This window comes from Pectinophora gossypiella, chromosome 3, assembly GCF_024362695.1.
Source record: "Pectinophora gossypiella chromosome 3, ilPecGoss1.1, whole genome shotgun sequence".
Classification (NCBI taxonomy): domain Eukaryota; kingdom Metazoa; phylum Arthropoda; class Insecta; order Lepidoptera; family Gelechiidae; genus Pectinophora; species Pectinophora gossypiella.
The window spans coordinates 9,854,492-9,870,904 of NC_065406.1; the positions used below are offsets into that span (position 1 = coordinate 9,854,492).

Genomic DNA, 16,413 nt, shown 5'->3' on the forward strand with positions numbered 1-16,413 from the left:
AGTATCGATCGACTGATCTACCAATAGCCGGTCGATGCGGGACTCACCCGCCCCCGCGCCCGTACCGCACCACCAAAGAGATCTAAAATTCGGTTGTGCGCAGTCAAGGTCGATGCTCAAGAAGTTTGCCGGAACCTATACTAAACGTAAGGACCACACTTCAAGTTTTTAGACCAATTTTAGACGTTCTATAAAAAAAAGAAAAATATCAAAGAAATCAATATTTTACACACTTTTATATTTTGGATCAATCGGATTGTCATATCTGTCAGTCAGACCAACACTCTGACCAACTGACAGACTGAGGGTGTTTTCCTGTTTTCGCACTACTCCGATTTATTATCCGATTCGAGTCCGTCAAATGACGGATCCATGACTGATCCGAAGTTGCCGGTATTGTAGCTTGTGCACCTTGTGCATTACACCCGTCGTCTATCATCGGTCATCCATCATCCGATATCTCATAAAATATGCCCAGCTCATCAACCTCATACTCGGATCGGATAAGAATAAGAGTAGGCGAAAACGCCTCAAGGTACTAATCCAATACTAATCAAATAGTTCTACGAACAATTCGGATCCGTCATTTGTCGGACTCGGACCAGGTGCAATTCGAAAACACCTTACAATAAAATTAAAACTAAAACAATGGCTGCACGGATTTGCCTCCTTTGCCATTTCCCGCATCCTGGGCTATGACCAAAGACCTTGTATAGAATAGACGGAGCATATTTAAGACGAAAGAAAAACATAGGTTTTGTCTTTCGCACTCATGTGAGCCGTCATAAGTTAAAAAGAGATAAATATACTATCGTCGTAACGTCTTTTGTACTCGTGTAGCGGGTTTGTTATAGAAACGTACCTATAGTATATGTTTTTGTATCAGAACCACTAGTGCCGTTCCATGTCTTTATCGACATTATTATTGGCTAAATATTTCATGTTAGTCCAAGATCTAAAAAATATACATTACAAATTGAATGATTAATTAAATACAGAAATAACGACCTAGTATCCATACCTGGGTGGGTAGAACCACAAGTAAATTAGTTAAAACGATACCTATTTGTACCCTGATAGAAAGATACCTAAGAAGAACCGTACGTTGCGGTAACAGATTCAGAACCACTTATTCAACGTAATTATCATGGACAAACTTGTTAAAGGTCAATTTATCATTTTTGAATCTATGTCATTTCGCAAGGTGTTATGGCCGAGGAGGTCGAGGACGGTCCATCTAGTCCACATATACTATAGTATCATTTTAATACGACATTGCGGCCACCCTTTGGTTGCTATAAATCACATACCTACCCTTTTATAAAAATTAAATACACGTTTTTCATTGACTTGACCGGAAATCGAATCGGCTCTCGATACAAGAAGTAGACGACCTTCTAGTATATTTCGGGGATTATCTCAATGCGATTAAAGAATAAAAGCAAATACTTCTTTATAAGATTTTTATTCAATATAGTTAGAATACAATGACTACGAAGCACTGAACAATTCCGACTTTTGGTGATAAAAAAAAATATTTCCTCTTGTTCACTTTCTTTAGAAGTGTATAGTGTCGGCTCTGGTCGTTATAACTTTACCTGCAAGAATGGCACATATTAACGTGGAGCACACAAATACACAAGCATTGCATGTTTACACATTGCACATAGAAGGAATAATCACAGGTAATTACAAAAATAGTTATACTAATTATTTATAGAAGGAATAATCACAGGTAATTACCAAAATAGTTATTCATACTAATTATTTTGTGCAATAGAGAATATTTGTATTGTATTGAAATATTTTTTCCATGCTAATGTAGAATACAAAAACGAAATAGCTGCAAATTTATCTATAAACTTATAACTAAACTTAAACTCACCTTATGTGAGATATGTGAGTGAATATTGTTGGTACTGCATCTCTATGTAATATTTTTGTTTGGTATCCTGCTCGATAGAAAGCAAGATACATCGAAATGTAATTAGCACAGGCTTAAATAAGGAGAAGGCGTCCTTCAGAAGAGAGAATTATCTCGTTTCATGGTCTGAATCTAATTGTTTCTTAATTTCTTGTTTCGTAAATTAGGATATTTAGGAAATCTGGAAAATACAATATCTTTATGTAATCTTCATCCAAATCGGAAACAGGTCGAAAAATAAATTAAACGTGAATAGAATAACGCAACATGTAGATGTTACATTCAAACATAATATTATGTTATCGATATCAAAGGACAACACTACTTATAATACTTTGGGTACATGATCTGTCAAAGCTGATTAACGTAAAATGTGAAATCAATTATTTGTACAAATGTGACGGCTTTGCTGAAAATATGCGTCTGCATCGTGTTTAGGGCTCAATAAACTTTACAAAAACCAGACCAGGTAATGTATTTCTTGCACACAAACATGTATTATGTGGTCGATAACTTACCCATGGTGAGACATTGTTTGATCGTTCTCCATTATAACACCCATTCTACTCTCACAACCAATAGCTACGCAAGCCATGGTTCATAATGAATAACTATTTCACAGATTGTTTATATAAAAAGTTAAAATAATGTCCCAAAACACCAAAAAACTAACGGCAGGTTTGGTATCCAGCTGACTACCACAACATCTCAAAACGGTAAACACTGACGTTCTAGACAGCGGTGTTTGTCTATGTTTGTTTCTTTTTTCCACAGAGATTGTTGCCATAGGGAAGAAAGAGAGCTGTGATAGTTTGATCGTCACTCTAAAATATTATCCGTCTATTCTATACAAGGTCTTTGGCTATGACAGAAGACAAAAAAAAATATTTTTTAAATATTTTGATGAACAATCAAAAAATTATTCTAATATTCATGGTCTTCTTATAATGCTAATATTCGTCCTATAAAGTCCTAGTACGAATATATAACTCGTAGCTTATAATGAAAATTACCTGTTTATTAATTGTGTTAAACACATCAACTAAACTGAAAAGGACAGTTTTTGATATTCGTTAGACAACTCTGCAATTTAATGAGATGATAAATAAGTTGATAATTCGTGACGATTACACAGCGTTATCAGACATACCACAGTGTAACTACGCGAGGGGCCGGCCGAAAGACGTAATCTACATGCCTACTAACAGATAACAAGAAAAAACAACAGTGATTTAATTCTTACTTGAATATAAATCTGCAATCATGTCTTATTTGAAGCAAATCGTTAGACTTTGGTAAGAATTTTTAACCCATATTTAGTCTCAAAACTTTCAATAAAAATGATGAATCTGTTATGAAAATTAAGTACCTCTTTTATTTGTATTTCAATTAATTTGTTGAATAAATGCATTATCAACCATAAATTTAATAAACATAGTATGCACCACTGCATGAGTAGGTGTATATTTTGATGTAATTCGGAACCTCAACATTCATTTTTTTAATCTTATTTTTACTTATAACTTATTAAAAATTCTACTTTCAGTAAAACTTCAAACTTCCAGTATTCTGTAAGACTGAACCATGCACAGACAAAGGAAGTACCACAGAGGCTTATTGATAAAGTTCTCATTGCAAATCGTGGTGAGATAGCATGCAGGGTGATGCGGACTGCCAAGAAGCTTGGCATTCGGACAGTAGCTGTTTACTCTGATGCTGATAAACATGCTATGCATGTTGAGATGGTAAGCCTTGCTATCTATAAAAGATATGACGTAACATTAATAAATTAAAAAAGAATTCTGCCTTTATAATGATAAAAAATTGTATTCGTAAAAGAAATCATAATCTAACCAAAAATTACAGAGTTTTCCATTAATCTAATATTTGGTTTGTCTTTTTACTTTTAGGCAGATGAAGCATATCACATTGGACCAGCCCCTTCAACACAAAGTTACTTGAATGCTGAAAAGATATTGGAAGTAGCAAAGAGATCTAATAGCAAGGCCATTCACCCAGGCTATGGCTTCTTGTCGGAAAATGTGGAGTTCTGTGAAAAATGCTCTAAGGAGGGTGTTGTCTTCATTGGACCACCTACTGGTGCTATCAGGGACATGGGTATTAAGAGGTAAAATACATACATATTTTCTTGTAGATTAACCAAGGTTGAGATTTCCAGACACAATTGTTAAATAATGAAACTTTGCAACATAATAGCCTATTATAATTCACTGTGGTGCTCTTTGTTGCCAACCCGTTTGATAGGAAACTAAAATAAAAGAATTTATTCTAATGCCTCATTTTTTTTTATAATTTTCTAGTACATCAAAGGCAATCATGTCAGCCGCCGGAGTCCCTATTGTGAAGGGCTATCATGGAGAAGAACAGAGCATTGAGAGACTGCAGGCTGAAGCTCAGAGGATTGGCTTCCCACTCATGATCAAAGCTGTCCGTGGAGGTGGTGGCAAGGTAATATTTACTCTTTGGAAAGATTTATTTTAAGTATTATTTTTTTCTGACAAGTGTTACCTTTTACCTTTACCATTCTACAAGATTATAATACCTTGCATGTCTTTCCTAGGAAACAATTCTTGACATCTTTTCAATTCCAGGGCATGAGGATTGCTATGACAGAAGAAGAATTCTTACCGCAGTTAGAGTCAGCTAAGAGAGAATCTCTGAAATCTTTTGGTGATGACAACATGCTTCTAGAACAGTATATCACTGATCCTAGACATGTTGAAGTGCAGGTAAGCTGCAGTGTATATATCTTTAAGTACATCCACACAAACTTATATAAACTCGAGTCCAATCACAGCTTAAATATTTTATGATAATTATTTTATTTAATTAATGGCGATTTTTCAGGTATTTGCCGACATGCACGGAAATGTTGTTCACCTTTTTGAGAGAGACTGTTCTGTACAAAGACGTCACCAGAAAATCATCGAAGAAGCACCCGCGGTACGTATGCTTTTATAATGGTAAAAAAAGATTCAAGGGAATATATTCTATGTATTAAGTAGTAAGGGAATATATTCTATGGCGTACCTTTGACGTCTAACTAGATAGATAGCATTTGCTGCGTTAGTGTAACCCTAGTTATATTTGGGTAATATAATTGGGCTTATAATTAGGTAGTCTCCTACATCATCATCAGCCCATTAACGTCCCCACTTCTGGGGCACGGGCCTTCCCTATAGATGGATAGGGAGATCGGGCCTTAAACCATCACGCGGGCCCAGTGCGGATTGATGGTTATTAACGACTGCTAATGCAGCCAGGACCAACGGCTTAACGTGCCTTCCGAAGCACGGAGGAGCTCGAGATGTTTTTTTTTTGTGGTCACCCATCCTATGACCGGCCTTTGCGAAAGTTGCTTAACTTCAACAATCGCAGACCGAGCGCGTTCACCGCTGCGCCACCGAGACAAATCTAAGGGTGACAAAAACCGTTTTCTTTTTTCTATTTAACTTATTTGTGAAATTCAATAAACAAAATGTAATAATAAGTGTGACATTTCGTCACGTTTTTCTATGACGTCACAGGTTGCTTTTTCATACAAAGTCCATAGTAATTTTGTATTTTAAGTAAAGAGTCACCTACTTGACTAGTTGGAAACTAGTTGGACAACTTCACCCTTTAGCCGGGGTTACTATCAGACGAGGCACGGTACGCGCGGCGCGGTCGTTGGGGTACGTCACCACCAGCACGAACTTTACCGTCGCCACACGCACGAGTTCCAACTTCAAGAGATGATAACTATCATGAATGAAAGGGCAACCACACGTGGTCTATGTAAAAGTGTTAGCCTACTTCTCCTATTAGCCAGGATTGTCAGAAGAGACCCGCCAGGCGCTGGGTTCGGCGGCGGTGCGCGCGGCGCGGGCGGTGGGGTACGTGGGCGCGGGTACGGTGGAGTTCATCCTCCACCGCCGCACGCACGAGTTCCACTTCATGGAGATGAACACGCGCCTTCAAGTCGAGCATCCCATCACTGAGATGATTACTGGTAATTTTACTTCACTCTCTACTCTCGGGAGAGAGTAGTATAATCCTTAACTTCTCTCTCGTCTCATGTAAACTGCTAAACTGTTTATGTGTTTAATAGAACAAGCGGTTTAAACGGCCTCCGTGGTCCAGTGGTTGAGCGTTGTGCTCACGATCTGGAGATCCCGGGTTCGAATCCCGGTGGGGACAAATCACAAAAATCACTTTGTGTTCCCTAGTTTGGTTAGGACATTACAGGCTGATCACCTGATTGTCCAAAAAGTAAGATGTTCCGTGCTTCGGAAGGCACGTAAAACCGTTGGTCCCGGTTATTACTTACTGATGTAAGTATGTAGTCATTACATGAGTCATTTCAGGGGCCTATGGTTTTAAATTCACAGGGCATTATGGTGAACTGTTAACATTGAAAATATTGAGGGGAAACCACTAGTTGCAAACATCTTACTCAGTACTCGCATACCTCACTGCACTGCCAAGATGCAGATGTAATTCACTGAACATTGCTTTATTATCTTTTCCAGGCACGGATCTAGTAGAATGGCAACTCCGCGTAGCGGCAGGGGAGCCGCTACCACTGACGCAAGAGGAGATCATCCGTCGTGGACACGCCGTGGAGTGCCGCATCTACGCTGAAGAACCACGCGCCGGCTTCCTTCCCCGCGCTGGGACATTACACCGACTGTCACAGCCCACGCCTGAGGCAAACGTGCGGGTAAGATAGAATTGGGCGAATAGATTCTGTAACACTATATACCGAGGACCGAATACTCTAGCCATAGAGGCGGCCAATCAGCTCGCGACAACAAACACTTCAGAACCCCGATACCGACCCCGCCGACGTGGTCGACCATTTCCCTCATTCGGCGCTTATCGCTACCGATCGACCCCCTAGGGTCGATTAATTCTTTCAAATGTTATCCTCTCAGACGACGTCCAGAGCCGAGGTTCGCGCCCAACGGGGCACCCTCAGACCTGTTGTCTTAAATTTCGTATGTAAATTTTGCGGGTGAAATCCCTCAGCGCCTTCCATATGTCCGGCCAAGCAGTTTGCAGCAAATCTACAATTAGTCACGGCAAAATAAATGTAACACTATATTACTTATTACGTAATAATAAGTCCGACATTTTATCACGTTTTTCTCTGACGTCACAGTGCGCTTTTTCAAACAAATTGCATAGGAATTTCGTGTCTTGACGTTTAGTAAAAAGTAACTGATTTGACTAGTTTCCAAACTAGCCTATTACATCTTACGAATGGCGGTTCGAACAAAATCAAATGATCTCAAGACTATTAAGTCTTATTTGTAGATTACCACTTAGTTATATATCTAATGTAATCTAATTTAGTGTTGAAATGTGGCAGTAGAAGTAATATAACATTATATTTTATGGTTATATTATAAAATAATACAATTTGTCAAATAATCAGAAACATACGTAACTTCATCACATCCAACTAGACGCTTAAGTGTTTTGAGTCTGACCTAGGGGGTTAAAAAGGCCACATGGAAGCAATTCAACTAAGAAAGCAATATTGCTATTTGACAGTTGTTTTCATTGCACACTTATTTTTATATGCGAAAATGTCATAGTGCAATGTTGCTTTCTTAGATGAATTACTTTGATGTGGCATTTTAACCCCCCTAATCCAAACGAACCCATTACACTAGAGGCATTGTCCCGTTGCACAGCCATTGATAGGCGTTGGTCCAGGTAAGACGCAGAGCTATGGTCACCCCCTCTGAATTTGAGTCTCCGGCCGGTCTCCCTGATCAATTAGTTCAATGGTAATGCTGTTATTGTTTTACATTGGTAGGTGGAGACTGGTGTGCGGGAAGGACAGGAGGTGTCTGTACACTACGACCCCATGATCGCCAAGCTAGTTGTATGGGGCCGCGACCGCAACGAGGCCTTGTCAAAGACGAGAGCCAAACTTACAGAATACAAGGTAAGACTGTAACACACTTTCCAATACCAGGGGGGCTACCGGCTAAGACGAAGCCGATTCAGATTGGAGCAAATCGAATATCGATTTGATTCTGTCGTATCGTACAACAGGGGGGTTAAAATAGCCACATCGAAGCAATTCATCTAAGATAGCAATATTGCAATTTGACATTTGCGCATATAAAAGTAAGTGCGCAATGCAAACAACTGTCAAATAGCAATATTGCTTTTTTAGGTGAATTGCTTCGATATGGCCATTTTAACCCCCCCCCCCCCCCCACCCCTCAGTTGTTGCGTCAGATCTTAAACTCTACGCCGTATTACAGGTCTATCAAGCTCAAAACAAACTTAAGTGCTTTCACGATATTAGCGTTTTAGGCGCGCTACAAACGCCGTAACTTGTGACTCTGCTCACCCCATTAGGGATTACGGGCGTAAGGTTTTTTAAGTATGTGTTTATAATTGTGTCCCTCCAGGTGGCAGGCCTAGAAACGAACGTGAACTTCCTGCTGCGCCTGAGTGGCGCACGCGCTTTCGTGTCGGGCGACGTGCACACGGCCTTCATCCCCGAGCACGAAGCCGAGCTGTTCCCGCCGTCAGACAACGAGCTCGATGAGCGGCACGCCGTGCAACTTGCGCTCGGATATGTAAGTGATCCGTTTATCCATTGTAGGTAGCTGTGTATATACTCTGATTGAATAAATTGTTCTGATTTCTGTTTAAGACACATTAACACGTTCTGTGTATGAACCATATATGAGACAATAAATTTGAAACTCATACATGCATGTCCCATATATGGGTCACATGTGTGTCTATGTACATAAATTCCAATGTGTTTATCGAAAAATAACATTGTATACCCGTCCTTCAAATAGAAACTCTTTGCACTGTTTAGTTATTTAATTATTTTACCCAAGAAGGTATACAATAAAGGATATTGTAAAGTAAGTGTTATATCAGTGAACAACAAAAACTAAGGCAAGCGGTAGCGACTGGGCGGGGGCGGACAGTGCGCTTATTTGGCGCGCGATTAGCACCAATAGGTGGCGCGTTTATTTTACTCGCTATAGTTGCACGTGAAGAGTTGATATCTAATTTACAGTTACACAGTGAACATGCTAATTACATGCTGTGCAAACCCACAATAAGCCGAGTATCTATTTAAGAAAGTACATACATAAACTCAAAACTTATAATTTTGCTCTTACTAGGCAGCTTACGCAGCATGAACTTATATACTCAATATTTATAAGCTATTGCTTTTTCCAGCTGCTCAATTCCCAAAAAGAGAACTTATCCGACGACCGTTGGAAGGGAATCAACGTTGCACCAGGCGCTTGGAGGCCGAACTACCAGCTACGGAAGACTGTCCCTCTCAAATTCGGCGAGAAAGGTAATATAGTAATATAGCCTGAATAGGGTACTTTCTAACTAGTCAAATCAGTTACTTTTTACTAAACGTCAAAACACGAAATTACTATGGAATTATTGGTTATTATTGGGTTGATGAGGTTGGTATTCTACCTCACAACCCACACGATAAGAAGGTAGAAGACTATGGAATTTGTATGAAAAAGCAACCTGAGACGTCATAGAACAACGTGACAAAATGACGCACTTATTATTACATTTTTATTTATTAAAATTCATAAATAAGTTACATAGAAAAAAGAAAATGTATTCCGTAATTTTTTTTTTTAATCAGTAATCAGAATTTCATAATTTATCTTTGACCTACGAAACTACCGAATTATTCATCCAAATATCCAATGTAAGTTATTTATTCGTAGAATGTATGTTAATAGTAGTGATGTTCCGGATATTCGAATCTGTATCCGCGTATATCCGAGGGAAATGAAAAATCCGCGAGTCTCCACATATCCGCTACTTTTCACGCGGATGTTTTACTTTAATAATTTTCACTTGATAGGTTTTAAGGCTGGATGATTAGGCAGAATACAAAAAATCTAAAATATCATCATCATCATCAGCCCATTAACGTCCCCACTGCTGGGGCACGGGCCTTCCCTATGGATGGATAGGGAGATCGGGCCTTAAACCATCACGCGGGCCCAGTGCGGATTGATGGTTATTAACGACTGCTAATGCAGCCGGGACCAACGGCTTAACGTGCCTTCCGAAGCACGGAGGAGCTCGAGATGAACACTTTTTTTTTTGTGGTCACCCATCCTATGACCGCCCTTTGCGAAAGTTGCTTAACTTCAACAATCGCAGACCGAGCGCGTTTACCGCTGCGCCACCGAGCTCCTCGTCCTCTTCTAGAGTGTTTTTTTTCTTATAATCAAATATTTGGCACCATATGCATAGTTACCATAACAATAGTACATAACTGAAAAGTAATAAATCTACTAGGTATCTTTATAATGAGATCAATATTATAGCAAGTTATCATTTTGATCATTATCATCTCTCTCTGTTTATTTAAAAGCTGCGCTCTTGTCGGTGGAATAATCGCCATTCCTCTCTTCTTCCCGCCAAATCCTTCACCTCCTGATACGACACGAACTGAACCTTTTATTTTATTTGTTTCATATATGTTCTCCTAGGTCTACCCCTTCCTCTCTTCCCGTTTTCCGTTTGTTATAAATAAATCGTGTTGTATCATTATCATGAGAAAACCAAAAACTAAAGGAGAATGGGCGAATCTGGTCCAAGAACCTCCACTGATGAGACTTATATGTAATGAAAGCTTATGCTTTCTCTATGAATCTGGCAAAGTTCTATCAGATTCTGTCCCGGGGTTCTTTTTTTACGGCCATGTTTGTCCTGGCTAAAAATGTGATAAAATACAGTGGGAGCTAAAATCGGCTCAAGATTTGTTGCTGGATAACTAAGTCTACATAAATAATTATGTATCATATTGTATATCATTTTAAAGAGGATCTTTTCCAGAATCCGAAACATAAAAAAAAACAAAAAAAGTCTTTATGTAAGCGAATTATAGTCAATTTGCATCTGCAGCGCCATTGTTTCTCGATAGCTAAGTTCAAGTTTCATGCCTTTTACCCCTTCCAAAAGTATCTTACCGATTTTTTTTATATTGCTTCCGGAATTTGATCTGAGTGATAATAACAAGAAAAATAAATAGACACCTCTCCGATAGAAACCGCCTAAGCTATTGCCTATTGCAAGAAATCGTCATCATTAGCAAGTCATTACGGTATTGCATATTATAAGCTTATCAGCAACTTGGAACTTGGTCCAAGAACCTCCACTGGTGAGACTTGCATGTAATGATAGCTTATACTTGTCCTATGATTCTGGCAAAGTTCTATCAAACTCTGTCCTAGGGTTTTTTACGGCCATGTTTGTCCTGAGTGTACAGTAGTGGACTGCAAAATCACCTCAGGATTTGTTGTCGAAAAACTTTTTTTACTAAGTCTACATACATAATTATATATCATAATGTGTATCAATTTTAAAGGGGAAGGTTATCAGAATCAGAAACACAAATAAAAAAAATGCATTAAGTATGTAAACGACTTTTAGCCAACTCACGTCCGTAGCACCATTTTTCTCAGCAGCTACGTACGAGTTTCGCGCCTTCCAACCTTTCCAAAGAAGCCCAATCATTTTTTCCTTCTTCTGATATTGCATTCTTAACCTGACAAGTGACAACAACAAGAAATAAAATATAGAACAACAACAAGAAATAAATATAGGTAAGATACTTTTGGAAGGGGTAAAAGGCATGAAACTTGAACTTAGCTACCGAGAAACAATGGCGCTGCAGATATAAATTGACTATAATTCGCTTACAAAAAGATTTTTTTTTGTTTCTTTTTATGTTTCGGATTCTGGAAAAGATCCTCTTTAAAATGATATACAATATGATACATAATTATTTATGTAGACTTAGTTATCCAGCAACAAATCTTGAGTCGATTTTAGCTCCCACTGTATTTTATCACATTTTTAGCCAGGACAAACATGGCCGTAAAAAAAGAACCCCGGGACAGAATCTGATAGAACTTTGCCAGAATCATAGGGAAAGCATAAGCTTTCATTACATATAAGTCTCATCAGTGGAGGTTCTTGGACCAAGTTTCATACAAAAGTGCCCATTGTCATTTACGTTTTTTTATAATTATAATGAGAACAAACTAATAGAAAGTTAACGATTGAATAAAATAAAACAGCTGTAGTCAGCACATTTCTAATAATTATGTTTTCCATTTCAGATATCAAAGTAACAGTGGAATACGCCAGAGCACCGAACGCGTACCGAGTACAGGTCGACAACGGGCCCTGGCACCAAGTGGAAGCAACTTTAAAAGACACGGCACAAGGAGTAACCTTAACCACACTGATTGGAGACCAGCGCAGCACTGTTGGTCTGCTCACTCACGGTCTAGAAGTACATGTGTATGATGAGGTTAGTCTAACATTCACACTCATAATCATCTTCTCTCGTTGTGAGTTATGGGATCATTGACTGACCTCAACAACCGTGGTGTCAGGGTTATTATTGAGCGAGCCGGTGCCCTTCAAAGAACGGACCATATTACTTTCGGACAATCGGATGATCAGTCTGCAATGTCCTAACCAAAGGTATCCAAAGTGATTTTGTGATTATGTCCCCACCTGGATTCGAACCTAGGACCTCCGGATCGTGAGCCCAACGGTTAACCACTAGACCATCGAGGCTTTTTAATATATAATCATCTAATAATGTCTGTATGCTTCTTGTCCTAAGCGTGTCTTAGAAGTTCTTAGAAACCTCTTTAGGTATAAGTAATTCATCACCAATTTAAGAGCCACGCTCTTGTCAGTGTAGCATTGACCGTGCTACTGTTTTAGGGGAAAAAAGGCAGTGGTTTCCCTCATACTTTCGCTCCGCAGTTGCAGTACTGTGTCTGACGCGAGTGGGATGGCGCCCAGAGTAGTCTGTTTCAAAGCCGTACTAGCGCTCCTGTCTTCCGCCTCTGAATAGTACTGACAGTTGCAGGTTTAATCACATACCAGCGAAAATGTCGGGAATGTATTTAGGTTTCATTGGTTTCCGGCTACCTCGCAATCAGAGTCGAGCGTTCTTCCAACTAGTGTACCAGAGCTTAATCGTCGCCTTTAATGAGTACCTTACTTTATTCAAAATAACTCGACTCCTATAACATGTATAGAATATATTTCTTTATCATTTCTGTGTGTGATGCAGCACTATGCTCGCGTTTGTCGAGATGATCATATCGTTAGAAGTTTAATCCACGCTGTACCTTTTACCACCTACATTGTTTAACAGAACGGACAAACAGCGGTGGAGTTGCCACGACCGAAGTACCAAACGGCAGGCGACGCGGCAGCGGCTGGTTCTGCCAACAGTGCCAGCTCTCCCACCCCCGGAGTGCTGGAGAGAATACTCGTCAACACGGGAGACAAGGTCTGTGCACGACACGTACTTTTTAGTTTAATATCAGTAGAGGCAATATTTATTTCATGCATATTTCTGCGCATGTAATATCTCTCTCTTTTATTTACGAGCTGCGCTCTTGTCGGTGGAGTAATCGCCTCTATTTTCATTACTCCATAGATAGGGTGGTTCCCAATCGCCTTCCGTTCCGCAGTACACCGACCAATGTCTCAATGGCTGATGTTCTAGCTTGAGCCCTACCAGAATCCATTTCCTCAGCCTCCAACCAGTACTGATACCGCTGCTGCCCGGCATCAGGGGTGCGCTTTTGAAGTAGCGGCGCTTACTCGCTACGTCACAAGATCGTCATAGAACCTAAGTAGCATTTTATAGGTTAGCCCGTCCCACCACTTTCTGCTAATCCTGTCGCTGTTTGGTCGGGGACTGCTTATTTTAATATAGTACTGTTAGTTTATTTAAGATGACGTGTGAAAAGTGTTTCTTTTTATCTAAAAATTATGTCTATGTCCGGCGCGACACGCCTCCAGCTTTTTATGCGAGCTTCAACCAATAGATGCTGCTTGTGCGTGCGTGCATAATATATTTACGTACGTGCGGGCGTGCTTACGTGCGTTAGTGCACCCGTGTATCTCTTAGCGAATTAAGTAAGATTTTTTCAAAGAGTAATCTCCCTAAATTCCATTCGAAGTGGATGATCTATTGCACCCTTTACTGACTACCATCTTCACCAAATTAATAACCTTAATCCTTATTCTGCCTAGTAATCAATATTTTACCATTTTTCTTCATAGGTGGTGAAAGGCCAGCCCCTATTCGTAGTAATAGCGATGAAGATGGAATACGTAGTGCGTTCTCCGAGGGATGGCGTAGTGGCGACTGTGGCAAGCTTCAAACAAGGAGACCCCGTCGGCAAGGGCGCGCAGATAGTCTCGCTAGAGGATAGCTGAAAACTGACTCGCAACTCGCAACTCTTGTGCCGTGGCTGGTCTTACAATATTATAGGTTAGATAACTTTATCTTACGAACAAATTCATGCCGAACCTGGTAGATTCAAACGTTATTTAATTATAATTTGAGAATGCAAGAAATAAAGTAACCTTTATTATAAAGGGAAACCACAGTAACAAATATAAAACAAAACAAGGAATAACACATACACTTACAATTGGTTACTTGACAGTTGTAAAATACGAAATATGTCCGATATGATAGTTTATCATTTAACGATAATTATCTATTTTTTTTTTATTAAGATCATTTTTAAATATTTACGTTTTACAAAATAAGAATGCGGTTTCTGTGTATTACAAGACCCGAATCACGGGCGGTCATAATTGAGCTTCGTGTGACGTCATATTATTTCACAAAATAAACAGTAACTATCTGTCAGGTTTCAGGTTATAAATACTGACACACACAGCTGAGACAGTTTCTTTGTTTGTTGAAATGTGACGTCACTGAGCAAAATGTCACATGACCAAAAGTTAAAATAATTGAAGAAAAAGGTTTTTTTTCTTTTATTTTTTTTTGGAAATTTACAGCGTCTTAATAGTATTAATAAAACTAAAGTATATAAATTGGAAGGCCATTACAAACTTCCACATACAAATTATATAAAGCTTTTTCGAGATAATAAAATAGTTTAAGAGGTATAAAAAAAATGAAAAAGGGGGGGGGGGGGGGGTAAAATAAGTGTCTGTAATTTCTAAAATACTTATCCGAAAACTGTCAAGTAGACAATTAAAACACGCAACAAAAAAAACTTAAGAGTACAAATAAATAAATAGACAGTAAACATTTAAGGCAAATTGTAATTACTAATTGTATGAGTGTATGGACTGGTCAACAATGGTGAACAAGAATGATCGTTTCTCTTTCTTGTCGCTAGTAAAGGAAACCGATATTCTTGGAGCTGGCAATCTAAACTAAAATTTAGTTTGTGTCTGCCAAAATCGGTACCATTATTTTTGTTATAAAATTATGTGCGTAGCTCGCGTTAAATAATATCGTAAATATCTTTCATCTGGTACGACTAACGACATAAAATATACAAAACTGGAAAAGTATTTTCTGACTTTTATCTATGAAATATTATGTAATTAGATCGTAATGAGCGACGTTGTTAACGTACAGGCTGACGTGATAAAATTATCGATCGTTGAAAAAAAATTGTCGAAATCAATAAGTTTGCTTTCTTCCCCTTCATGCGTGAGGCGTTTGACAGAACGACATGACTTATTTGGGTTCACATATTAGCACCAATCGTTAAAACGACATAATTATATCGTCAGAATCGATAAAATAACCGTGACAAAATTTTATCACGTTGCGTATGTTATGCCCTACTGGTGTCCGTTCTATCAAAGGTACCACCATCACACAAAATAGCCCTTCAAAACTAAACAAGGTCGAAATATGTATCTATTTAATGTATTTACGGAAGCAAGATAAAAACGCGCTCAAACTTGCGTCACTCATAGTTTCGCCGACCTTGCGATAAAGAATTGATCATTTGATTTTTATTCATTGTTTCTTTACATCGCTCTGGCCTGGTGTAAGAAATTGTACGTCGCGACCGCTTCCGTTTTTATAGGTCTCCAGTCAACCTAGGTTTTATTTTAGATCTTTTGTGCTAAGGGCGCCTTGTAATTATTGACTTCCGGATCCTAACAATTTGTTGAAATATACGTACGATGTAATGTTAGCAAAATCAAATATCCTGTATTCATGCAATCTAATCACATAAGGAAAGATAACTCTACAGTTAGCTATGATGACGATGGCCTACGCAACTCCCGCGCATGTAAATATAGGTTTATAATGTTTATATTTGTTAATTTTATAATCTACGTTTTGTTAATCAAAACTTATATTTTAAAACATGTTATGTATCGAAATGTTGATTGGTATAAAATTTTACGAAATCATTAATTGCGTTGTTTTAATGTTTTATCGTATTCGTTCACGTAATGCGTCCTCGAGTAATTGGAGTTGGATCTTGCTAGTAAGCTAGTAAAATTCCTAAAGAATTTTAATTAGTTTTTGTTATTCAATCTGCTTAGTTTAGACTTGTTCTAGATCTGTTTTTTATCGAAAAAATGCAAGTATGCATCATTTTGTGAGCACGTAGCACTAATTA

At 38.7% G+C, this 16,413-nt stretch overlaps 1 protein-coding gene across 2 annotated transcripts; it reads left to right on the plus strand.

Moving 5' to 3' along the window:
• Positions 1-94: 94 nt before the first annotated feature.
• Positions 95-16,205, plus strand: LOC126381793 (methylcrotonoyl-CoA carboxylase subunit alpha, mitochondrial). Of its 2 annotated transcripts, XM_050031278.1 has the most exons (15): positions 95-146; positions 3,060-3,219; positions 3,471-3,669; positions 3,835-4,052; positions 4,246-4,393; positions 4,537-4,674; positions 4,793-4,888; positions 5,753-5,936; positions 6,457-6,647; positions 7,752-7,883; positions 8,359-8,529; positions 9,155-9,278; positions 12,088-12,281; positions 13,146-13,283; positions 14,066-16,205. In XM_050031278.1, the coding sequence occupies exons 2-15, from the start codon at positions 3,188-3,190 to the stop codon at positions 14,219-14,221; spliced, it is 2,121 nt and encodes a 706-aa protein (XP_049887235.1). In that variant the 5' UTR covers positions 95-146; positions 3,060-3,187; the 3' UTR covers positions 14,222-16,205. The 2 variants fall into 2 exon arrangements, with proteins under 2 accessions (XP_049887235.1, XP_049887234.1); XM_050031277.1 differs by lacking the exon at positions 95-146 and having other exon boundaries at positions 2,848-3,219.
• Positions 16,206-16,413: the final 208 nt, after the last annotated feature.